Source organism: Emiliania huxleyi (assembly GCF_000372725.1).
Source record: "Emiliania huxleyi CCMP1516 unplaced genomic scaffold EMIHUscaffold_65, whole genome shotgun sequence".
NCBI lineage: Eukaryota > Haptophyta > Isochrysidales > Noelaerhabdaceae > Emiliania > Emiliania huxleyi.
Window position 1 is genome coordinate 462,364 of NW_005197128.1, and position 24,421 is coordinate 486,784.

Here is a 24,421-nt window from a genome sequence, read left to right on the forward strand (position 1 = left end):
CACGGCCTGGGCCGGGATTTATTGTCGTAATTTCTGCCAGTGTGTCTGAGAAGAGGAGAGACGCCGGTGATGACGAAGCAGAAACTAGCGCAGACGAGAGCAGGGCAGACCGGACCCGGGGACTGGGGAGCCGGAGCAGACGGTAGGGGGTAGACAGCGTCCTAATCTAAAATCTCAGGATTCAGGATTGAGGCATCGCTTCAGTGAGGCCAAAGTGAGTTTATGGATGTGTGAGAACGGTACGGGACGCGAGGAGTCACGCGGACCGACTCGTCGGTGACTCTGCTGCACGCCGTTTCAGAATTTTTCTCAGCGTGAGCGAGACGTGGAAGAGTGCCACCGTCGGGTAGGACGGGTCGGCCCGGAGAATCAGAGTAGCCGTCGTGGTCGCGGCGAGCAGCGCCGGCCACTCCGGCGCCGCGTCGGCAACATGGGAGCATGTCCACCGCCACTTCGCGGTCGCAGCGCTGTTTGTCGCCCAAAACGCCGCTGATCCCTCTGGCGGGCCAAAGATCGACTCGCATGTCGATTTCGACGCGACGGGCGCATGGAGGCATCACGTCTCCATGCGCCCGTCAAGTCGGAACCAGTCTGCGGCGACCACAGCGCTCACCGCAGGGATCGGCGAGCTTTTCATAGTCAAGCGATTGCGCGAAATCCCACAGTGGTGGATTTTGGGGCGGCGTCCACCCCCTACAGACGGCATCTCGGCCGCCGAGGGCGGAACGTTGGGAAGAGGCACGAGGAGGGCGGCGACCTCGACCGACTATGGAGGACCCGTCGCCAGACGACGCAGGGCAGAAGACGGTGAGACGCAGCAGACGCGCAGGGCGAGACGAGGGAGGGAGCAGGACTTTGCGGAGATCAGCAGGAGGATGTACGACGAGATTAATTAGGAGCAGCAGGGACCCGAGGGACCATGTGGAAGACGGCTAGTGCTAGCCCCCCATCGGGAGGGGGACGACCCCGGCTAGTCGCCGACCACACCCACAAAGAACCCTGCACAAAGATCGCAAGGGCGGGGGCCTGTTCCTTTTTACCCATCTCACAGTAGAAAGGTGTCCGTTTTTATTTCAGAGTGTGTCTGTGATGATCGGGCGCCCGTCGTCGCCATTCGTTGCATCTGAGCATCTCCGGTGCTGCCATGCTCGCGGTGCCCCTCCAGAAGCCTCGCAAGGCCTGGTCGCTCGCTGCGGGCCTCACCGCCCTCTGCCTCCTCCTCTTTGCTTCCGGCGCCGTGAAGCCGCCGCGGCAGACCTCCGACCACTCTGCGGCCGAAGAGAACGCTGCCGCCCAGAAGGCGGTGGGCAACGCCTTCTTTTCTTTTGTGGACACAATTACCAAGACGCAGCAGGCGCAGGACGCCTACATCTCTTCAATGGACTCGAAGTACCAGACGAGCGACAGCGGCGGCGGCGCCGGCCTGAAGGGCGACGTTATGCCGGCAGGGGATGGGCTCGACGGCAAAGGCACAGAGGCGGCCGCTGCGGAGTACATGCGCCTGCAGGGCGGCACGCAGAGCAACATGATCGACGCAGCGAGCAGCTTCGCCACAGGCGACCTCAAGAGCAGGGAGGAGGTCGACGCGATGATGGAGGGCGAGAGCGTCGAGTCGAAGACGGGCTCCGCAATGCACTCGAGTACGTTGTTGCTCAACGACCTGGGCAAGGCGACACGCAGACACACGCGACACGCACCGTCACCGAGCCTGCCCTCCCAATCCCCCTTCTACTCGGGCTCATTCCTCGACTCCATCCCTCCTTCGCGCAGGCGGGCAAGGCCCTGGGCGCCGCCGCCTTGCTGGTCTCGGATGTGCGGCTCTACCATGTGGTCGCCAAGGTGACGACGCACTACGGTGCCGAGCGCCCCGGCGCGCTCAAAGGCGACGTGATCTACTTCCCTCACGACGGCCCAAAGGCGGCGGCCAAGGCGCTCGCCAACAGCGCGAGGGAGGCGCTTCGCGACCGCGTGGCGTGGCTCAAGGGCACCGACTTTCGCGTGGCCTTTGTCGGCCCCGACGGCAACCGTGACAACTTGATGAAGTGGCTGCGCGGCCGAAACGTGGTCGCCGTGCGACCTTGGGTGGTGTACAACCACCTCGCAGTGCGCGCGGCGCTCAACGAGGCGATGGGCAACCCAGAGGTCACGCCCGCGCCGCAATCGCTCCTCGCGGACATCCAGACCGAGCTCGAGGGTCTCGAAAGAAGAGTGGTGAAATTTAGAAAAGGAGTTGCGGTGTTGATCGCCGCGGGAGCCCTCTTATAGCCCCCGCCAGTTCGGGGGGCTCCGTGTCCGATATATACGATCACGAATATGCACAACGGACACACGCCAACGAATATACACAGGAGGACACATGCCAATAAACGCGCAAACTAACGAGTCGCGCGGGGGTGGGGTGGGGGGGGGGGGGTCATGCGCGTCTCAAATGCAGGGGAAGGTCCGATGGCGGTCCGACTTAGCGGCGGCCCGCTCAGCGCCGTGCGGTGGCGCCGTCATCTCCTGAAGCTCCCGCACGTTCCACAGCAGCTTCTCGCGCACCGACGTGAACCAATCGGCGTGCTGGTCGATGGCGCACACGCCCGGCACCGGCCAGTGCGACGTTGTGACGACGACGCAATCGCCGGGGTGGAGGGTCTGCGGGCAGCGGCCGTCGAATGAGACTTGCGCCGTCGAGACGCGCGAGCCTACGGCAAGGTTCCGAGAAGCTTTCGATGGAGCTCTGCCCGACGGTGCGGAGAAGGCACCGAGGCGCGCGGCTCCCTCGGGAAGCTCGACGCGCACAACCACCGAGTCTGGCAGCACGGTCGGCCGGAAGGAGAGGGAGTGCGGGCAGATGGGCGTCAGCAGGATGGAAGGGTTTGACGGCGCGACGAGGGGGCCGCCCGCCGCGAGCGAGTAGGCGGTGGAGCCTGGTGCATCCACACGGCGAGCTGAGGGCGGGGCTTCGGCATCGGGCGGTGTGTTCGGAGCATCGCGGGAATGCAAGGGCTGCGCAAGCGGTGCATGCGGCAGCAGTGGCGCTGGAGCCACCCGAAGCCGTGTCCTCCGCGAGTCGGAATGCGGAGTACCGGAGTCCGCATCTAGCTGGCCGAGCCGGTGGGCGTGGCGATGATGAGACCGTCGGCCTGCGCCGTGGTCACGTGGCTCTCGTCGACGTAGAGCTCGAGCATCCTACCCATCAGCCGCAGAGACTCTATCCAGAGACTCTCTCCGCTCAGGCTCGGCCCGCCGGGCGAGGCTGGGCGAGGGATCGAGGCGTGTCGGAGGGCGGGTCTCGCCGGCCGCCGAGCGCGTGTCGAGCGATCTTGGCGGCGGCGGCGCGGGCGGCGGCGGGGCGGGCTGCGGAAGCGAGGGCGGCGAGGGCGGCGGCGGCGGCGGCGGGTGTAAGGGCGGCGGCGGCGAAGGCGGCTGCGAGGGCGGCGGTGGGGAGGGCGGCTGCGACGGCGGAGGCGGCGAGGGCGGAGGAGGCGAGGGCGGAGGCGGCGAGGGGGGAGGCGCGTACCCGAGAAAGGTCGCTTCGCCGCGGTCGATCACAACCTCGTTGAGCGCGAGCCACTCCTCGCCGTCGTCCTCGGCCGCCCCGCCCAAGCCCGCGCGGCCCACCCCGCCGCCGCCTCCTCCACCGTCGCCTCCTCCGCCGGTGGCGCGCTTCCGCCGTATGCGGCACGAGAGGCGGACGCGCGGCGTCAGGTGGCAGCCGCCACGGATGAGCTGCCGGAGCTGCGCCTCGTGCTGCTCGTACGGGAAGGGGGTCCTGGGGAGGAGGAGGGCGGGCGTGGGAGGAGGCGGCATACATGAGAGGAGGCGGCATGAGAGGCGGCGGCATGAGAGGAAGCGGCATGAGAGGAGGCGGCATGAGAGGAGGCGGCATGAGAGGAGGCGGCATGAGAGGAGGCGGCATGAGAGGAGGCGGCATGAGAGGCGGGCGGTCGGGCGGAGGGCAGGGGGCGGGCTACAGGAAGCCGAGCGAGCCCATCGAGAAGGAGATGACGGGCGGCATGGCGCGCGGGAAGAGCGACGACGCCCACAGCAGCGTGCCGTCACCGCCCAAGCAGACGACAACGTCGACCCTGCGCGACATGTCTCGGGCATGTCATGGACGTGTCATGGACGTGTCATGGACGTGTCTCACGGTAGGGCTCGTCGAGCCGCGCCTGTCCGCGAGCGAATCGACGTCGAGCAGCGCCGCGTCCGGCGGCGCGCCACTGTCACCGCCGCCGCCGCCGCCGCCGCGCCCGCCCTCGACGGCCCTCCGCCACGTCACGAGCTGCGGCCGCCTAATCTCGCGCGATCTCGGCTCATCTCGGCTCGGCTCGGGCTCATCTCCGCCACGTCGCGAGGGTCCGCCAGCGGGGAGGGAAGGTGTAGGAAAGGTCTAGGAAAGGTCTAGGAAAGGTCTAGGAAAGGTCTAGGAAGTCCGCCAGCGTGGAGGGAAGGTGGCGGCGGTGGTCAGGTCCGCGTACACCGGCGGCTCGACGACGATCGTCGGCCGATGGCCTCCGTCGTAGAGGCTCCCCGAGCAGAGCGTCGCCGCGAGCGAGACGAGGGCGGAGGTCACCTGGGAGATCGCCGAGGTGCGGCCGAGGTGCAGCCGAGGTGCGGCCGAGGTGCAGCCGAGGTGCGGCCGAGGTGCGGCCGAGGTGCGGCCGAGGTGCGGCCGAGGTGCAGCCGAGGTGCGGCCGAGGTGCGGCCGAGGTGCAGCCGAGGTGCGGCCGAGGTGCGGCCGAGGTGCGGCCGAGGTGCAGCCGAGGTGCAGCCGAGGTGCGGCCGAGATGTCACCTCGGGCGCGTTCGGCTTCTTGATGAGCAGGAAAGTCGACGGCGGTGTGGTCCACATCAGCCGCACCAGCGTCTCCGCCTTGCGGGCCTGCGTCATGAAAACAGCGTCAGGACATCTCGCGCGGTGTGACTGAGATATCTCCCCATCTCTCCCCATATCTCCCCCCTGTCTCGCGCGGTGTGACTGAGAGCATCGCGTCAATACAAGGGCTACGAACACAGCGGAACGCCGTTCAATACGGCTGAGAAGGCGTGCCCTCTCGAGGGCGAGTCGGAGTACACGGGTCTGTCTCCCGCATCTAGGCCTCGAGATATGGGGGAGATATGGGGGAGATATGGGGGAGATATGGGGGAGATATGGGTCTGTCTTCCGCATCTGGGCGCGCGCGCCGACATGACGTAGTTGTCCGACGGCGCCTGCAGCTCCACCTCGTCCGCGGTCGCCTTGAGCAGCTGCAAGCCCGCCTTGCTCGAGCTACTCTCGCGCCCAGCGGAAGCGGAGGCGGAGGCGGTCGCGGCGGCGGGGCCGTGCGTGGCGCGGGAGAGGAGGACTCTCGAGCGCTGACTCAGCTCACTGAGTCCGCCGCCGCCTCCGCCGCCTCCTCCGCCTCCGCCGCCGCTTTCCGCCGCCCCGCCCCCGCCCACCTCACCCGGCAGCAGTTCGGGCCGCGGCGGTTCGAAGCCGTCCGCGGTGAGGAGGCACGCGCGCTCGAGGGCCTACGTCGTGAAGACACCGAGGTCAGCGTTGGACAGCCGTGCAGTGGACTCGGAGCCTCGCGCGGATACGCAACCCAGCGGGAGAGCCAGCGGGAGAGCCAGCGGGAGAGCTAGCGGGAGAGCGGCACACGTGTCGTTACGTGTGGTCTCGAGCGCTAGTCGGGACGCGCGGGTCCGACCGTCCTTCCGCATCTAGGATCGCAGGCCGTCGCATCCGCAAACTTCGCAAACGGCGAGGGAGGCGGCTCGGGCTCCCCGCCGATGTCGCGGCTCTTGCGGCGGCCTCCCCGCACGGCGCCGTCCTCCCACTGCCCAACCAAGACGGGGCCGCGGTCCCACCCGAGAGGAAGCTTCTCGGACCCTTCCGCGTAGGGAGGCGGCGGCGGAGGCGGCCCGTCCGCATTCTTCTTCCGCCTCCGCCCGGCCAAAGAGCCGCCGCCGCCGCCGCCGCCGATGAGTCCCGAGCAGCTCTCCCCCACCTCCGCCTCCGCCTCCGCCTCCTCCCCAGAGCCGGTCCAGCGGCGCTCTGTGCTGTGCGACCGCTCGCGAAGCGACTCGAGCGCGCCGCCGCCCGCGCCGCCGCCGCCGCCCGCGCCGCCGCCGCCGCCCGCGCCGCCGCCGCCGCCTCCACTCGCGGCAGTGGCAGGCAGCTCCCACCACTCGAGGCTGCGAGGCGACAGCCCACTCCCGCCCGCCGCGCCGCCGCCGCCCTCGCCGCCCCGGCCGCTCGCGCTGCATGCGCCGCTCGCGCCGACGCCGTCGGCCGAGCCATTGGCATATGCGTTGGCGGATGCGCTGGCACCGTTGGCGGCGCCGTTGGCGGCGCCGTTGCCACTGCCGTTGCCACTGCCGTTGCCACTGCCGTTGCCACTGCCGTTGCCACTGCCGTTGCCACTGCCGTTGCCACTGCCGTTGCCGCAGCCGTTAGCGTTGGCGTTGGCGCCGCTACCATTGCCGTGGCCATTGCTATTGCCGTTGGCGGTGCCGCTGGCGAACCCGTCCTCTGTGCCGAGGCCGAGCTGGGAGCAGAGCTCTCCTCCGCCCGCGGCGAGGCAGAGGCTGACTGGGTCGAGGCTCATTTGCCCCGAGAGCTGCTCCATGTTTTTGAGCGACGGTACGCGCGGCATGACTATCGAGTAGCCGCGCGTGCCGCCGTCGCCGCCCTCCGCGCCGCCCTCGCCCGCCATCGGGTCGGGCAGCGGCCGCTGGAAGGAGCGCGATACGAGCGGCGTCGAGGGCAGCGACCCGCTGGGCGAGCGGGCCGTTGCGGTGGCTGCAGCGCTCACTCGAGGCGACGCGCTCAGCGTGGCAGTCGGCGTGGGCGGAGGCGACGCTTCGGAGGAGGGAGGCATCGAGCTCATCGGAGTCGCCGGCGCGTGCGGCGGCGGCGGCTGCTGCTTCACCAGAGCCGCGAGCAGCGCCTCGAGCCGCTCGTTGTCGCGCCGCTGCAGGCGCAGCGCGGCGACGGCACCGGCCACGGCGCCCGCGGCGGCAACAGCAAAGGCGACAGCGAGGTCAAAGCCGCTCGAGGGGGAGGGCATAGGGAGGTTGGTCTACCTCCCCGATCGGGCCGCGAGAGCGCACGAAAAAAAGAAAAAAAAGAAAAGAAATCGGGCAATGCTAACGCGTAGGCAATGCCTCGTAGGCTGACGCCTCGATTGCAACGTCTGCTCCTCGCTCCTCGCATGCTGTGGCGTACAACAGCCGTCTTGCTGGCCTTCATCGCTGCAAACGCCGCACCGGCTGAGCGAGCGCGGCTAATTTCCAGCAGGCGCCACGTTGGCCGGTCCTCTGAGACGCTTACTCTTCTTCCCCGCTGGCAGAATGACACCACGATTATGGCGGCCTCCCGCCACACTGGCCGCCGGCACGTTATTGCACAGCAAAGCGTGGCGGAAGCTATTGTTTCGCCCACCTCCTCCCCTCGAATCGTCATCGCCGACAAGAGCTCGCGCGAGTGGCTCGGAGGCGGCAAATTTGCAGGCCGCTCCCGCTCGCTGTATGCGAGACTCTCTCCAGGCTCGCCTGTGCATATTGCGCGTGCCGCGTCGGTGCATGCACTGCTTCAAAACTTCTCCCTGCCGGTTGCCTTTTCGCTCGAGAGGCTCGGCTGGGCGAGCGCCGGCGTCGATTGGGCTCTGGTCGACTGGGAGAGACCCGGCGGGGTGGCGGAGCTAGCGAGGCGGTACGACTTGGTCCTCGCCTTCCCGCCGCTCCTCAAGAGGGAGAGCCTCGGTCACGGCACGACAGGGCGCGTCGTGACCTTTCTCGACGAGCCGCTGCCCTATGCAGACCCTCAGACGGCGTTGGAGGCGGCGCGCCGCGCGGGCGGCTGCTCCAGATGCGCTGTGGCGCACTTCTACTCGCCCGACCCGCGGGTCTACCCCCTCGCTCCGCCCTACCTGCCTCGCCTCTTTGACCCGTACGCGGACCTCCCGGGAGGCAAGCCCCGCCTCTTCTTTATGCAAAAGCGGTCGATGTACGCCGAGGCGACGGCGGCGGAGCTCGTCTCGATGGGGTACGCGCCCGTGCCGACCGCGGCGAGAGGCGGTCCGGCTGGCGGCAGCAGGGCCAGCGCCGTGCACTCCGAGTCTTGGTCGTTCACGGGTCCGATGAACACGGCCGACTACCTGCGCCGCCTCTCTGGCTGCAAGTGGGTGCTGAACCTCGACCTCAAGCAGTCGGCGGGCCAGGTGTCGGCAGAGGCGTCGCTGCTCGGCGTGCCGACCATCTCGGTGCGCGGGAAGGCGAACCCCGACCGGCTGCTGCCGCCGCAGCTGCTGCTGCCGCGCTCCGTCTCGCAGGCGCAGGCCCTCGCCGCCGTTCGGCGCATCATTGAATTTTACGACGCCAACCCCGAGGAGTACGCGCGGCTGGCGGACGAGGTGCGCCGCACCGCTGCGCGGGTGCTCACGCCGCCGCCCCGCGCGCACCTCTTCGGATCCTTGGTTGGGGCATGCTGCGAAGAGAGCAACTTGACGAGCGCTGTGTGATGACCACCATACGAGTGACCGCATTGTTCACGCATCACGGAGACGACCAGCTTGTACGTGCTTAGGTCTGTACAGCTCTGCATGCCTAGAGACGATGATCGAGACATGTAGCATGCAGCACACAGTCTGTATAGAGAGCATCTGCACCATACAGACCCTCTCTGCACACACAGTGCACTCTTGGGTGGGATTCTGTATTCTGCACCTGCATTGTGCATTCTGTACGACTCTTTTTTGGGCCTCTCCTACCTATATTGGGCGAGTTTTTGCATTCTGCACCTGCATCCTGCATCGGTACTCTGTCCGCTCTCTCCTGGCTGTGGGTGAGTTTTTGCATTCCGCATTCTGCATCCTGCATCCTGCACGTCTCTCACAGCTGTAGCTTTGGGCCCGCTTCTGCATTCTGCATTCTGCATCTGCATCCTGCATCGGGTGCAGTTCACAGCTTTGGGCCCGCTTCTGCATTCTGCATTCTGCATCTGCATCCTGCATCGGGTGCAGTTCACAGCTTTGGGGCCGATTCTGCATTCTGCATTCTGCATTCTGCATCCTGCATCGGGCGCAGTGCACAGCTTTGGGGCCGATTCTGCATTCTGCACCAGCATGTAGCATGTTCTGCATTTTGTAGCACGATTCATAATAGTACAACACATATAAGTCCGTTCCGGACACCAGGGTTTAATCTGCGCTCCTTTTTCGCATGGACAAGTCTGCGGCTATGATAGTTCGCCAGAGCTCACACGCTGTTCCCTAGGCCCTGCCGGGGGCTGCTATGTGCGACCGCCGGGCCGCGTCGCGCCGTTGGCGCTCCTCAGGAGGTGATCGTAGCTCTCGTGTTGTGTTGGTGTGTTTTTTTTCATAACAGTACAACACATATAAGTCCGTTCCGGACATCAGGATTTAATCTGCGCTCCTTTTTCGCATGGACAAGTCTGCGGCTATGATAGTTCGCCAGAGCTCACACGCTGTTCCCTAGGCCCTGCCGGGGGCTGCTATGTGCGACCGCCGGGCCGCGTCGCGCCGTTGGCGCTCCTCAGGAGGTGATCATGCGTAATCTGCGCTCGAGAGTAACTATCTTTTGTGCCCGGGCACCAACATGACATCATGCAGGATGCAGATGCAGAATGCAGAATGCAGAATCAGCCCCAAAGCTGTGAACTGCACCCGATGCAGGATGCAGATGCAGAATGCAGAATGCAGAATCGGCCCCAAAGCTTGTGAACTGCACCCGATGCAGGATGCAGATGCAGAATGCAGAATGCAGAATCGGGCCCAAAGCATGCAGAATGCAGAATGCAGAATCGGGCCCAAAGCCGGATGCCTTAGCACCCGATGCAGAATGCAGGATGCGGATGCAGGATGCGGAATCGGGCTCAAAGCTGTGAGCTGCACCCGACGGACAAACCCTTTGGGTCTGATTTTGCATCCTGCATTCTGCATCCTGCATCCTGCACCATGCAGAAGAATCCATTTTGGGGCCGATTCTGCTTTCTGCATCCTGCATTCTGCATGCTGCACATACAGAGTAAACATTTTGGGCTAGGTTCTGCATTCTGAATTCTGCATCTGCATTCTGCATTTTCAGAGAAATACGGAATGTAGAATCAGCCCGTCTATGCAGAGGCAAATCCATGCAGTCTGTGTGCTGCATGCTACAAGAGTGCGATGATCGATGTGTCTCTCGCACCCAGACAGCCGCAGATTGCTAGTAAGTTGTATGTACATTATGACAGACACAGAGTATACCATTCATCCACAACGCAGAGAGTCTGTTCCGTCACTGCGTCAGACGGACGCGCCGAGAGAGAGAGAGACCCTCAAGATGGAGCCGTACAAGCATCGTCCGACGCACCAGAATCGTCCAACACCCGATATGCCCGGTCCGCGTTGTCTGCAGTCTGGTGTCCGGACCACATAGGCCGCGGCAGAGGGTCCTATGAGGATCTCAAAACATCGCTGGTGGGTCGCTCATCTTCGTGAGCTTCTTTGGCGAGCCGCAATGCCACTCGCCCTGGTAGACCTCGCCCACGCTGGTCCTGAGCATGCCCTCGCCGTGCTTTAGGCCATTTTGCCACTCTCCCTTGTACATCGAGCCGTCGAGGAAGGTGAATGACCCCTTACCGTGGAAGAGTCCGTCCAGGAAGTCGCCCGAGTACATTTGGCCGCTTGCGTAGTGCTGCGTGTCGCTCTTGCGCACGCCGAGCAGCGCGCGAAGCTCCTTGTACATCGCGTTGAACTCGGCGAGGTTGAGCGTGCGGTTGCCGTCCGCGTCGTATCTTTTGAGCAGCGCGGCGCACGTGGTCGAGTTTGGCGCGACGCCCAGCTCCTTGAGCACGCGCCCGATCTCGCGCACGCTCAGCGCCTGGGCGCCGCCAGGCTGGATGCTCGCGCAGCGCTCAAACGCGACCTTCACCCCGTGGTCGATAGGAACCACCCTTGCCGGCTCGGCAGCGCCCGCGGAGGCGCCCGCCGGACGCGCCTCGTCCTCGTGCAGCGCCTTGAAGAAGCCCTCCTCAAAGGCGTGGGCCGCACCGGCCGCATCACGCCCCATCAGCATGCCGGTGAGCTTGACGCGGCCGTGGAAGTCCTCGTGGACACGCAGCTGGAGAAACTCGTCTTCCTTGGCGTCCCTGACGCGCACTTTGACCTTGACGAACCAGTTGGTGCCAGAGGCGGTCTGCGTCGTCGCGCCGATGGGCGTGTATTGCTCAAAGGGGACGACGGGCGGAAGCTGGGGGGCGGTCTCGCCCGGCGGCAGCGAGGTGCACCAGAAGAACTCGGCGTCGCCCCTCACCTTCTCCGCAACCAGCTGCACCTTTGGGATGCCGCTCGAGCTTGCCATCGTTCCGGGCGTTACATGAAACCAAGGAGAATCTTACGAGGGGCGCCCTCGGAGACGTGTTATGGCCCTGCGACCGCGCACCCCCCCTATAGGGGCCAGGGCTCTCTTGCCTGCAGCCCGTCCCCGAGCATCCGGCCCGCTGGGTGCGCTTCTTAGCTCCCCGGCCCTGGATGTGAGGTAGGTTGCCAACCGCACTCCCTCCAAGACCAAGTAAGTGCTCCAAGAGCAAATAAATAGTGAACATCATCCGCAGTGCAGCCAGCGGAGCTTGCGCCGCCGAGAAGTGCATTCCCGGCAGGGGTACTTGCAAAGAGCGTGGACCAATCGGGGCCAGCACCATCAAGTGTTGCGTGGTCTTGCACTCTTGGGGCATATCGTCAGCGCGGCTCCGGTCGAGGCGGCAGTGGTGATGACGACAAAGAGCGCCTCTGTGCGTCGGGCTCGGCACAGCGGCGTGGTCGAGCGTGGTTGGTGAGAAGGGGGTGAGAGCTCACAAAGGTCAAAGCGCCCGTCGAGGGCGAAGTTTCGAAAGAAGAATATTAGCGTTAACCCGGAGAAGAAAATAAATACAAAAGAGACGATGGCAGCCACAGGCTCGGACTGGACACCGGCGCGGTATGGGGGGATGCTAGACAGGAGACGACGGCCGGCACGCTGGAGCGAGCGAGCGACACACAGTCAGACACGCAAACTCACAAGACACTCAGACAGCTGGGCTGCCACACAACCCGAGTGAGGTAGCTACGGCACCACGTCACTCGGGGCCGCGTCCCCCCGGTTACCCTCCCCAGCGCTCAAGGCGCCAAGGACGCCCATGGCCCGGCACAGTAACGCGTGTGAGGGCTAGCTAGAGCAGACTGGTCCGCGCCTGCGCAGCAAACTCGCCGTCCGCACGACACCGCGTGGGGCCTCTTTCGCGTCACCGTCTAGGCGTTCCCTCTCTTGGGGACGTGCATAAAGAGCGAAGAAGACGCGACCCGCCTCGCGCCTCTGGCCTGGGGGCGGGTTTTTATTACTCTGCGCCAGACCCAGAGGCTTTTTGTGTGTGTGTGTCGTGACGTCGTGTCACGTGTGTAGCGTGTGTGTCGCGTGGTGTGTGTGTGTGTGTGTGTGTGTGTGTGTGTGTGTGTGTGTGTGTGTGTGTGTGTGTGTGTGTGTGTGTGTGTGTGTGTGTGTGTGTGTGATGCTTGTTTTTGCTTCAACCTTCAAGCTTCATGCAGATCGTGCACAGAAACATGATGTGTTATTAACATGCACAGAAACTAGAGCCGTAAAGCCGCCGAAACAAAAGCTGGCCGCCGGGGGCAAACCCCGCCACACAAGCGCGGCGTGCCCCCCTCAGCAGGCCTCGCCGCACGTGGCCTCGCAGCACTTCAGGTCGTCGAGGTACATGTTCATCTTCCTCGCAACCTCGACCGCCATCTGCGTGTCGCGGCGGCCGAGGCCGCGGCAGATGGCGTTGGCGACGATGCCGAAGCGCTGCCGGAACCTGATGGCGGAGAGGGAGAGTGATCAGGCGGCAGCGAGACTCGTGTGTAGGGGCCCGGATGAAGAAGGGGAGGGCATCTGCATCTTGGAGTGATGATACTCGGGGGAGTGGCTCGGGAGGGTGGCGTCACTTGTAGACGAAGCAGAAGGAGTGCTCGCCGTGCCGCACCGCCGGGCCGACCAGGAAGACGCCGGCCACCTGAGATTGTGAAGCGTGTCCCTTCACACCGTCTCTGTCTGTGAGATGGTCCGACGAGGAAAGCTCAACCTTCGTCGACTCGTCGTCCTCCGTCAGCAGCGGCGCGCCGGCGAGGCACCCCTTCGCCTGCTCATAGCCAGCTGCTCATACTAGTAGCGCACACACGGACAAGGGACGACTTGGCGCCGCCGCCGCGCGTTCGCCGTTCGCTCGCCTCTTCGCCTCCCCCTCTCTCTGTATAGATGCGTACGAAGGTGGGCCACCTCCGTATCTGATACGGGTGGGTGTCTGTCCGTCTACCCACCTTCGCCTCGTCCGCCGCGTCCGCAAACGCGAAGAGGTTTCGCGCCATCGAGGCGACGGAGCCCTCGAAGCCGGTGCAGAGCAGGGGTGGCTGAGCCGTGTGCACCTATTCACAGCTCGAGGTGTGAAGAGACGCTGTTCACAGCCGGTGCAGAGCACGGGCGGCTGAGTCGCGAGCACCACCACCTCGCTCCCCTCGGCACCTGGAGCAAGGGCTCCGGGAAGGCTCACAAAGAGGGCTCGTGTGCCACCCACCAGCTCGCCCCCCCCCCCTCCCCCACACCCACCCCCACCCCCACCCCTTTCCCTCGCGCCGAAAAGAGCATCTCGAGAAATCTCGTGGAATCTCGGGTACTAATCTCGAGTGATTAGATCACCTCGGTCAGTGGCGTCGGCGCCCAGCGGCTTCCGCAGAGGCCCGGGCGGCGGCATGCTCTCGGCCGCCTTCCAGCTCGCCACGACGTCGAAGCCTCCGCCCGCCGCCCTCTCCACGCGCAGCACACGGAGCGGCGCGAGCAGCTTTGGGCGAGGCGAGAAGCCTGGCGCGGTCACCGCCCGAAGCCGCTCTGCGGTGTATGGCGCCTGTGGGACGTGTCGCGGACGTGTCGCGGACGTGTCGGGGGCTCAATGAGCCGTGCAGCGCCAGCTCGATCTCGGCTGAATCTCGGCTGAATCTCGGCTCTATCTCCGGCGCCAGCTCGACGGACGGGTCCGCGGAGTGGACGTCCCACGTGGCGGTGGAGGCGAGCACGGTCGCCTGCCCAAACCAGTGATGAAGAATGACATCGTCGGCGACAACGGCCAACAATCGTCTCATGCGGCTTGCCGTCTCTCGGTGGAGTTCAGTCACTAGTCTTACGGCATTCACTAGTGAGTGAAGCGCAAGCCTGCTTTCCGGCCTTGGCCAGGTTGACAGCCGCGTCAGCCCCGCTCTCGTACCCTCCGATGACGACAAAATCGTCCCCCGGCAGCGACGCGAACCTAGAGACCAGAGCGATGACTGCGAGACTGCGAGACAGGAGGGTGCAGCCGAGCGTCTGCTCTAGATTGAAAGGACCCTCTGCAAATGGGTGCTGCGTGCGCTAGTTGGAAGATCACAGCGGGTTTCAGCATCTGGGCTCGCGAACGAGCGCACCCGCGAGTTGTGCCGGCAGAGTTCGGCGCCTGCACAAGTGCAATACACCGTGTGGTGGATTGGTTGATCGATCAAACGCTCTGGTTGATTCATCAGCCATGTCGCAGGCAGAGCTCGGCACCTGCGATGGCGCCGCCGCCCTCGCGCGGGTACTGGAACTCGCCTGCCGCCCAAACGACGTACCTGTTCACAGCTGCGGGTGTGAAGAGAGGCTGCTCGCATCTGAGTCCCTCGCCCGCCACCCAAACGACGTGCCTCGCCGTAAGCGTCTCGCCCGCGGGCGCCGGCCTATTCTCGAGCAACCTCGGGTGATCTTCGGGGAATCTCGGGCGCGGCCCGCTCACGCGAGAGGGCCGTCGCGCGGCATGCTCGCTGCTGCCGGGCTGGCTGCGCACGCCGACGCGGAAGCGGGGAGGCCCGCCCTTGCCGCCCTCCGCTTTGACAGAGATCACCTCGGTCAGCGTGCGCACGTTGAGCTTGGCCGACGAGGCGAGGGCGTCAAGGTAATCCGCATACTGTCCGCCGCTTGGGTGTTGCGCGTGCAGCGAGTATGCGGGCGAAGAGCCGTGCGCCACCTACAAGAAAGCTCCAAGACGGCTTAGGGGAGCTTCGAGTATGCGGGTGAAGAGCCGTGCGCCACCGAGTTGAGGTCAAACGAGTTGGTCCAGCCCTGGTTGTTGAAGGAGGGAGAGATGAACCGCATCTCCGCGGGCCAGCGGCGGAACGTGTCGCCGACTCCCTCGCCGCGCTCGATCAGCAGCACGCGGGAGGCGTCGAGCCCAAAAGTCTTTGTCAGCATCAGAGCGCAGCCAACCCCGGCTGCCCCTGCCCCAACGATGATGACGTCGACTGCGGCTGCGGCGCCGGAAGGCTCTTTGCCGGCTGCGCTGGCAGGAGCGGGGTCCTGCGGGAGGTCGGAGAGGAGCTTCTGCAGGCTGTCGACCTCACCCTTGGCCTCCTCGCACTCAGGGTCCAGCCGCACCGCGAGAGTGAAGTGGCGCCCCGCCTCCTCTAGCAAGCCGGCCGGTGGCAGCCCGCCCTCCTGCACCATCTTGGACAGAGCCGGGTACAGTAGCGCACGGCCGCGCGTGAGCGAGCTGCGTGCCATGAGCGGCAGGCACTGCAGTGCCTTCTCCGCCTCGAGCGCAGCATCGGCATACTGCTTTGCCTCGAACAGCGACTCGGACTTGACGGCGTGCTCTTCCGCCGAGGCGAGCTGCTGGTCACCAGTACCGCGGCGCTTCTTTGCCATTCTTGCTTTGGTAGCAGTAGTAAAGGTCGAAGGCACGGCAGCGTTCCTTCCTGTGCTCGCTGTGCTTGCTCGAGGCGTGCTGCGTTGTGCTGATTGATTAGCTTTTTTCTTTTTTCACACTTGAGCTTGGGTTAGGTTCGATTCCGCATGGTACGGGACCCCATGCGTTGGCCACAAACCTCCCACTACTGTCACTGTACTCTCTCGGGACTCGGCGGCGTGCTTGGGCACGTTGCGGCGCTCTCGCTCTGTACCAGACGCGTCACGTCGGCCACTATCCGACCCGCTCGACTGGCTACGTTGCCCGGTGCCAGCGACCGGACCTTCTTTTCCGATGCCAGATACCACGGGCACGGCCTTTCAGGCAGCCGAAGCTACTTCTTCGTGGCGGGGTTCGCGCTCGCCATCGCACTTGCGCCCAGCAGCCACCAATACCGACCCTCGTGCTTGCCCCACACGCCTTGCTCCAGCTCCGCCCTCGTCACTAGCGCGCGGCGGAGCGCCCTGCGCACCGCCGCGGGGTCCGCGTCCATCCCGACCTATTCACAGCGCCCCGCCGTGAAGAGACGCCGTTCTCAGCACCGTCACGGCGTCCGCGTCCAACTCGCGGCACCATCCCGACCTCCGTCCTCCGATCGCCGTGCGGCGCGGCGCGGGTCCAGCCCGGCATGTCGGCGGGCCTAAACCAGAACAGCCGCGAATCAACACGCAAGGCTCGGCGGACAGGCAGCCACGCCGGCGTGTCTGCGGCGCCACTGCGACACGGGCAGCTGCTTGGCGGCGAGCCACGGCTCACCTGGAGGCACGCTCCAAGAATGGGGGCGAGGCTGCGGGTGCAAGGGCTGGCGGCGGGGCACGGCTCGCCAGGCAGCAGGTCCATCTGGTTGCCGACCTGAGGAAGGGTGCAGAGGATGTGAGCTCTACAGCACGCACCCTGCCCTCCGCCGGACGCAGAGCTCTGCAGCTCGACTGCCCTCTGCACTCGACAGCTCTATCGCGCTCTACAGGTCGCCGACTTGGCTCGACGTGACCGGTGCCGTCGGCTACTCTCGGTGGCACCTCGGCTAATCTCGGTGGAATCTCGGCCTGGCTCCACGTGACCGACTCGGTCTGCCGGTCGGCGACCCAGGCGCAGCCTCGCGAGCGGATCACGCCGTCGAGGCGGCCGCACATGAGCAGCTCGTGCAGCCGGGCGGGGTGGAAGGGCCTACAGTCCCGCGGCATTCCTCTCGGGTCCTCCCGGGCCACCTCGGGCCACCTCGGCTCGGGGTTCGGGTGGAAGGAGCGCCGGCGAGCGAAGAAGGCGAAGCGGCTCAGTGCTGGAGGTACCCACTCGCCGCTGCCCTCCTCCTCGCCGCTGCCCTCCCCCTCGCTGCCCTCCTCCTCGCCGCTGCCCTCCTCCTCGCCGCTGCCCTCCCCCTCGCCCTCCCCCTCCTCGCCCTCCCCCTCGCCCTCCTCCTCGCTGCTGCCCTCCTCGCCGCTCTCCTCCTCGCCCTCCTCCTCTCCGCCTTCGCCAGCCGCCCCCTCTCCCCCCTCCTCCTCCCTCCGCGCCGCCACCACCGCCTGCCAGCAGCCATTCTTCTCCACGTGCGCCGTCGCCTCCGCCCCTCCGCCGCGCTCGAGCGCCTGCAGCAGGCGCCCTTCGGCGTCCTCTCCGGCGGTGCTGCCCTCGGCGGCCCTCCCCCCGCCGCCGGCCCCGCTGCGCCGCACGACGGCCGCACACGGGTTGAGCTCGCGCAGCATCGCCTAACCTCGGCCAATCTCGGCTGATCTCGGCTGCGAGGTGTCTCGGCTGTACACGTCTCGGCTGGGAGATCGGCTCCGTGTCGGCTGCGTCTCGGCTGTCTCTCGGCTGTCTCTCGGCGGTATCTCGGCTGCATCTCGGCTGCATATCGCCTCGAGCATCCAGCGCGTGTCTGCAGACTAACCTCGGCCAATCTCGGCTCATTTCGGCTATTCTCGCCTCGAGCATCTCCAGCTCGTCCGCGTCTGCAGCCTCGGAGTGGCTGAGCGCAATCACATCGGCGCTCTCGACACACTCCGCCAGAATTTCGCACGGCTTCTTGTCCGAGAGGTGGGCGCGGAGGTCCTTCTTGCCAGCCTCGCGCACCTTCTCCGGCAGCGCGTCAACCGATTCCCACTCGTCGAGGAAGCTCCTCGCATCGATCACACACAGCAGCTTGGGTGCGGCGCGGCCGCCGCTCGTCGTCGCCGCCGCGATGCGCGAGGGCTGCGCCAGGTCGTGCGCGAGGACGACGACGTTGCCGAGACCGTGCGGCAGCTTCGGCGTCTCCCCGTTGTACTCGATCACCTCCTTCGTTGACAGAGCCTGCTTCGCCGCTGGATCGCCGACCAGCACTGTCGCAGACCTGAGCTCCTTGAGGAGGGCTCGAGCGACCGCGAGCTTGCCGCCAGCGTAAAGACCGCTGACGATGCAGGTGATGGGATGCTTGCTGTCGAGCTTACGCTTTCCCATGGACGCCAGGAGCGCTCTTTTGCTGTCCCGCAAGCGTGCTGATCGCCGAACGCTTTTTCTCTAAATCCCTTGCAAAAGAATTTTCGTCGTCCCATCCCTCCCTTGGGTTGACCGTTTCCTTATATTTATTTATTTATTTATGACCGTTTCCTTTCTTTCTTTCTTTTAGAATTTTCGGACGCTGCTCCACTGGGCACGCACTGGCACTAGCACAGGTACACAAAAGAATTAAATTCGCAAAAAAACACTCGGCACGGGACTGGCGCCACTAACCAAAGAAAGTCAATTCTTCACATGGACCCTCGTCGGGGAGCTGCGGCCTGCGGCCTCTCTCTCGAGATTCCCTCGGCGGCGGAGCAGTGCGAGCCGGTGCGCGACATCGAGGGGGGTGTCTCGCCTGCAGGGAGGCTCCGAGAAGGCTCAGGGGAACGGCCTCGCGAGCCGGCGGCGGGCACCGGTAGGTGTGGGAAACGCTCGCCGCTCGTGGCAAGAGAGCAGCGAGACCGTGGCGGCGTTGGAGGGGCCCTCGTCGTTAGTGCCCGCGGCGCGCCTGCTCACGGCGGCGGAGGGACGCGTGCGGAGAGGCGTGTGGAGACAAGAGCACGAGGGCGATCTCGGCTATGCCTCGGCTGCGTCTCGGCTTCACATCGACTAGATGCCGATCTCGGCTAGATCTCGCCCCAGCTGAAGGAGGGCGCGCGAAACGTCGAGGCGAGGGAGGGCTCCTGGGGCGGCGGTGAGGTGCGGTAACCGGTGGGGCGCGGTGGAATCACTGAGGTCTGAGCGCATGACGAACGACAACTGCGTCCTGCGCTCTGTGATCCCTATCTCCATCTAGGCCCACTTGCGCCTCCGACGGGGAGGAGGCAGGAAGTCCCCTCCTCTCCGACCACTCGCGCAGCACCGTCGGCGAGAGCTGGCTCAAGTCGACGACAGCGCCGGAGTTGGTTCTCCGGATGGCGGGTGGTCCGGCGCGGGCAGCGTCTGCCTCGACGGTGATCCGGCGAGAGGTCTGGTGGAGAGACGGAGAGTGAGAGGCTTGGTTGATGGAGGAGGGGGGTTGAGAAGCACGGCATGCGCCTGCTCGAGCACGCCCGCTGCGAGCCTCGCCTCGCCCTCCTCGACGAGCTGCTGGCCACGCTTGGCGACCTGCTCCTCGTCCTGCAGGAGCACATTGCGATACACAACGGTAATCAAGAGAATGTTACCTTAGATACATATACTTATGAGAGTGGGAGTGCGCTGTCTCACCCATCGAGTCTTGAAGACGAGTGCGAGCGTCAGCAAGCTGAGCAGCAGGAAGGAGCCGCCTGGGGGAAGCAAGGTTCCGGGAGGGCTCCGATGAGGCAAGTGCGTCAGCAGGTGTATGTCAGAAGAGGAGGCGCCGACGAGACTCTCGGCCACGTGGCCAGGACCGCTGCCAAGACCGCTGCCCGGGAGGCTCGGGCTCCCGACGAAGCTGCTCGAGCTGCACGGAACCGATCCGTGGACGATGCCGATGTGCCTGTTTTCATGCGCGCGCTTGTGAAGGGTTGGCCCAACGGCGGCTCAGAAGTATGAGGGGATTGGCGTGCCACGGGTTGTTTTCGTTGTCAAGGCCGGTCGCAGCTTGGTCGTTCTCGTGCTCGTCGTGGGAGCCGGAGCCGCCGCCGCCGCCTCCGCCGCCGCTGTCGTCATCATCATCGTCCCCACCGCCACCCTTGGTCCAGGACCTGTTCGCTCTGTGGCGCCAAGCTGACTCGACGGGCGGGACCGAGAATTCTTTTTACCGCCCCAGCGAGCTCCCCTCTGCTCGTTCTCAGGGCAAGAATGTCCATGCACACCCGACACATCCCACGCGCCTGTGAATAACGTCTGGGAACGCTCCAGAAGATTTTTATCTACCCTATGAACCGCCAACGGCGATTCGAACCCAGGTCCTCAGATTCGAACCCAGGTCCGCCGACCATAGGTCGAGCGGCTGACATCGAAGTGAGCCGCCGATCATATGTCGAGCGGCGGTCTTCGGTTCGAGCGGCCAATCCTGGGTTGGCGGCTGTGGGGAGTGAAAAATCGTGTGTCGGAGTGATGCCACAAGCGGACTGGCGTCGTGGACGTGTAAAAACATTTTTGTGTGCGTATTTTATTAAACTTCTTTTATGGGCTAACGAACCCCTGCCACATCGTGAAGTGGGCAGAAAGAAGGTGTGAACAGACAGGCGGATCAAGTGTGAAGAGACGCCATGTCAATGTTCAATGTTCATCGGACCCCAAACCCGTCGGCGGCCCGTGGCACAAGGCCGCGCGCGGGGAGGTGCTGTCCCCCCCCAAGGGCGCGAGCGAGGAAACGCTCGTGCCTCAGCTGTTCACGGCATCAGTGCCGGACCCGCGTACCGTGCAGCCCCTCTAAAAGAAAGAAAGAAAACAGACAACGCAAGGGAGGGATGGGAGGACGGTACGCCCCTCTCTCTAGTGTCCGGGCTCAGAATTCTTTTTAGCGTCAGGCTTCTAGCCTGGACGGCGACGAGAAGGGCGATCGCTCGCTACTCCTCGTTCCACAAGCGCGATGTTTGGTCAACCGCAGCAGCAGCCCAAGCCCCCGTACGCGCCCGGTGGCCCGCCGGGATACGGCGGCGCCACGCCCTACCAAGCTTATCAGGCCGACCCGGAGGCAGGCTGGCCACAGCCGCCAGTGGACGGGGAGTGGGCGCCCAACCCCTGCGCCAATTTGCCGCCGGCCGTCCGACTGGCGTTTATGCGCAAGGTGTTTGCCATTTTGACGGTCCAGCTAGCCGTCATTGCCGCGTCTGCAAGTTTCATCATGCTCCACCCGGACGCGCGCCACTTTGTGCTCACGAACCACGCGGTGACGCTTGCCGCGATCTTTGCTCCGCTCGGCTTCATCGTTGCCCTCTCTTGCTACCAGCACCGCCACCCGCACAACCTCCTCCTCCTCGGCGGCTTTACGCTCTGCATGTCGTACTCGGTGGGAGTCGTCTGCGCCGCCACCTACGCCGCCGGCCTCGGTGCGATCGTGTGGCAGGCGCTGCTGATCGCGGCCGTCGTGTTCCTCGCCCTCACCAACTTTATGCTCCTCTACAAGCACGACTTTTCAAACCACGGCGTCCTGCTGGGTGGGCTGCTGATGGTGTTGATCATCGTCGGCCTGTTTGTCCCATTCTTTGGCCCGACTGCGCGGCTGCTCTACTCGGGCGCGGGCGCGCTGCTCTTCACCGGCTACATCCTGGTCGACCTGTCCATGTTGATGCACCACCACGGCCCCGACGACTACGTCCCGGCCGCCATCGCGCTCTACCTCGACGTCGTCAACCTCTTCCTCTACACGCTCGAGATGCTGCGCATCTTTGCGGGCGATCGTTGACCCGCGGGCATGCGGACTGGTCTGGGCGCAGCAGCATCCGCTGAGCAACTTAGGACTCCCCACTACGCGTCGCAAAAATCGCCGTCCCGACGACCCCTCCTTGTTTAGTCAGTTGCAGTTCCCAATAGACGCTCTCGAATCTTCCTGGGTTTCAATTTGTAGGAGAGTAAAAAAGAATGTGCGAACTGCGATGTCGGCACTTGGGAGGATGGCACGCACGACGCAGGCCGCCGAGCGCCGTCAGCACTTGGTTGGAAAGCGCTTTTTTCTGCCCCCTCCCACCACCACCACCACCACAACTAGATACCACCACCGTGCACCGACCCAGTCCACCCACCTATGTGCAAGGGCAGAGAAATGTACCGCAAGCGGGGCAAGCGGCAAGGGCAGAGAGAGAGAGAGAGAGAGCGAGCGAGCGAGCGAGCGAGCGAGCGAGAGAGAGAGAGAGAGAGAGAGAGAGAGAGAGAGAGAGAGAGAGAGAGAGAGAGAGAGAGAGAGAGAGAGAGAGAGAGAGAGAGAGAGAGAGAGATGGGCTGGAGGAATTCACAACCCGACTCGGCCGCAAACTTGGTCATCCGAGAGCCCTTCAGAGCGCCAGAGGTGCGCGTTCGCCTTCGCGCGCGACAAATCGTGCGTACTTGGAAAAATGCCGGCGCTCTGTGCTATGGCTTCGCTCCTTTTCGAGGCGCCATACGCCATGCAGTGGATCGCATGGCACTCTCTGATTGGCTTTGACCAGGTTAACGCAAGCACCGACTCCTCGCCCGGATGCACACGTCACACCTCACACCCACTCCTTGCACCTGCATTGCTGTGCCTACTCGTAGCACCACACGCCCCGCTTGCCTCCTTCAGTTCTTTATCTACCTCGACGACTGGCCCAAAAAGATGCGCGCCTCGCATTCTCCGTGGATGAACAGTGCAAAATCACGCGTAGCGACAGAGCTAAGCAGGGCGGCCGGTGTGCATCTGTTCTCGATGGTTGAGCAGAACGTCACGACAATTTTGGTCCCAGTCGCTGCCATATTGCCCTGAGACATCGAAAGACGCTAGCACCGCGAGATACAATGAATGAAGCTCATAGTTTCCACCAATTCCTTGTCTCGTTCTGAAGGCTGCCTGACCCGCACCCTGACCCGCACCCTGACCCGCACCCGCACCCGCACCCTGACCCGCACCCGCACCCGCACCCGCACCCGCACCCGCACCCGCACCCGCACCCGCAGGCCATCAACCTTGCTTGCTATCGCGATGTGCAGACGCGTCTCCCTCCAGCCACATGGGTTGATCGTCACCTACTCCGACACGCCTTCCTCCGTTTAAACTGGTCACTCCTTTGCACGCATGTACAGGTCGGCGTGTGGGACTTGGACGAGGCACTTGTACTCGAGGAGCGGGCGACGCGCGCTCTGACGGCACACGTCAAGCCCGCTCCCGACACGGAGCGCCCGCCTACGGTGGCGAAGTGGCTGGCGTCGCTTCCCGACACCGCCGCAGGATCGCCGCCGTGGAGTTGAGGGGTTGGCAGCGGCACCACTTGATGAGCTTCTCCTTCGTTGCCAGGGGTGATGCTGCCGCGAGTGACTGTCACTGCTCGGTCACAACATCGGCTTCCACCCACCACCTCCGAAATGCTCGAGTATGAGCGTGACCGGTTCCATTGCGGCGGGCGGCCTCTCGCATGCCGCCGCTCAATCACGACCGGCAGGTGCGCCTGGCTTGCCCCCACGGGGCCATGCTCCCACTCACAAGATGCCACCGAGTGCATTCACCGCTTCCTTCGCTAGGATTCCCAAAGGAAAATACCTCATACGTCGCCCTCGGCCGTCGGATCAGAGCGTCATCCCTGGCCCCATTCTTGGCCCTCACGGGCTCGTTGGCCCGCATGGCTCCATCATCGACCCGGATGGGGAACCAGCGAGGCCCCTCACTTCCAACCTCATCACCGCAGAGCCAAGAACATCAACCCGGCGGAACCCGTGCTGGTGCAACTAGGTGCCACCGCACAAAGGCCTTCTCAGCGGAGTTGCCAGACTCCCGCTGGGCAAACGATGAGTGCTCGTGCAAACGGCCGGCGAGCCGAGTCCAATCAGGGCGGCGCAGCGACGACCACGCGCGATTATTTCACTTTGAGATGCGCTCGAGCGCCGAGTAATGCGAGCCAGCTCATCCCTCTGCACACGACCCCCTTCCAAGAGGACACTGTGGGTACACAGGTGCCTGCTCAAGCGCGAAAATACAAATGACGCCTGCTCTACGGGCAAAGCCGAGGCGCCCAAAGCTGTCCAAGATACGCAAACCTGGACAGCACCACCCAAAGCGTCTTGTCGAATCCCAGGCGGCCTCGATCGGAGCGAATGAATGCGGTGGCAACAAGAAGGCGTTCGGAATCAACAACTGGCGGAAAAGCCTGACTTGTGATGCGCGCGAGTTCAACCTCTCCGCCGTCGCTCGGCGCATGAAACCTGTGATGAGCCCTCTCCGCCGCTCATGCCACAACACCTTCCCAACCTTGCACACAGATATGCGCGCCCGAGGGCGGACTGCGTGCAAGACCTCTCGATTGCGCGCTATGCCCCAGCCATCAGAGCCGAGATGAAGCGGCTCTTCGGCGAGCGTGCCTTGCAGGCGAGTCCGTGTAGTGAGGGTAGCCGGGGCAGGCTTGGGTCGGGGGCAAAACTGCCGTCATCTGCTGCAGGTGAGCGAGGTGGCCACGTCCGAGGTCCGCGCCGAGCTCATGCGACTTGTCGATGGCGCGGCGGCTGCGCCAGCGGTGTCGCTCCCAGCCCCGCCGCCGGGGGCGGGCGGAACACGTTCCACGTCGACAAACATCTTCCCATCGTTGTGGTACACCAAGGTGTAAGCGACGTGCTG

General features: G+C 64.7%; 6 protein-coding genes across 6 annotated transcripts; 2 read left to right on the plus strand and 4 right to left on the minus strand.

Annotated features, from left to right (window-relative positions):
• Positions 1-2,424: 2,424 nt before the first annotated feature.
• Positions 2,425-4,084, minus strand: EMIHUDRAFT_67594 (hypothetical protein; the record flags this gene model as incomplete). The annotated part of the gene is made up of 5 exons (XM_005763070.1): positions 2,425-2,687; positions 2,748-2,933; positions 3,122-3,174; positions 3,506-3,757; positions 3,960-4,084. 5 exons carry the CDS (start codon positions 4,082-4,084, stop codon positions 2,425-2,427), a joined length of 879 nt encoding a protein of 292 aa, XP_005763127.1.
• A 6,391-nt stretch (positions 4,085-10,475) lies between these two features.
• On the minus strand, positions 10,476-10,664 carry EMIHUDRAFT_60810 (hypothetical protein; the record flags this gene model as incomplete). Its single annotated transcript, XM_005763071.1, has 1 exon — positions 10,476-10,664. A coding segment is annotated over one exon (189 nt), but the record flags the coding sequence as incomplete, so codon positions are not given.
• A 2,007-nt stretch (positions 10,665-12,671) lies between these two features.
• Positions 12,672-15,710, minus strand: EMIHUDRAFT_215493 (hypothetical protein; the record flags this gene model as incomplete). The annotated part of the gene is made up of 13 exons (XM_005763072.1): positions 12,672-12,822; positions 12,953-13,020; positions 13,090-13,146; positions 13,325-13,429; positions 13,504-13,526; positions 13,701-13,905; positions 14,048-14,080; positions 14,238-14,381; positions 14,459-14,487; positions 14,580-14,621; positions 14,710-14,746; positions 14,911-15,033; positions 15,099-15,710. 13 exons carry the CDS (start codon positions 15,708-15,710, stop codon positions 12,672-12,674), a joined length of 1,629 nt encoding a protein of 542 aa, XP_005763129.1.
• Positions 15,711-15,881: 171 nt separating this feature from the next.
• On the minus strand, positions 15,882-18,186 carry EMIHUDRAFT_452632 (hypothetical protein; the record flags this gene model as incomplete). The annotated part of the gene is made up of 6 exons (XM_005763073.1): positions 15,882-16,249; positions 16,324-16,390; positions 16,464-16,506; positions 16,575-16,602; positions 16,797-16,917; positions 17,768-18,186. The coding sequence occupies 6 exons, from the start codon at positions 18,184-18,186 to the stop codon at positions 16,085-16,087; spliced, it is 843 nt and encodes a 280-aa protein (XP_005763130.1). The 3' UTR covers positions 15,882-16,084.
• A 230-nt stretch (positions 18,187-18,416) lies between these two features.
• EMIHUDRAFT_358127 (hypothetical protein) lies at positions 18,417-19,201 on the plus strand (the record flags this gene model as incomplete). The annotated part of the gene is made up of 3 exons (XM_005763074.1): positions 18,417-18,583; positions 18,665-18,736; positions 18,866-19,201. Coding segments are annotated over exons 1-3 (236 nt in total), but the record flags the coding sequence as incomplete, so codon positions are not given.
• A 1,472-nt stretch (positions 19,202-20,673) lies between these two features.
• Positions 20,674-21,716, plus strand: EMIHUDRAFT_358129 (hypothetical protein). Its single transcript, XM_005763075.1, has one exon. The coding sequence runs from the start codon at positions 20,732-20,734 to the stop codon at positions 21,545-21,547; it is 816 nt and encodes a 271-aa protein (XP_005763132.1). The 5' UTR covers positions 20,674-20,731; the 3' UTR covers positions 21,548-21,716.
• Positions 21,717-24,421: the final 2,705 nt, after the last annotated feature.

Coding starts and splice junctions, on each gene's coding strand:
- EMIHUDRAFT_358129 (XM_005763075.1), top strand. CDS start 20,732: ATGTTTGGTCAACCGCAGCAGCAGCCCAAGCCCCCGTACGCGCCCGGT.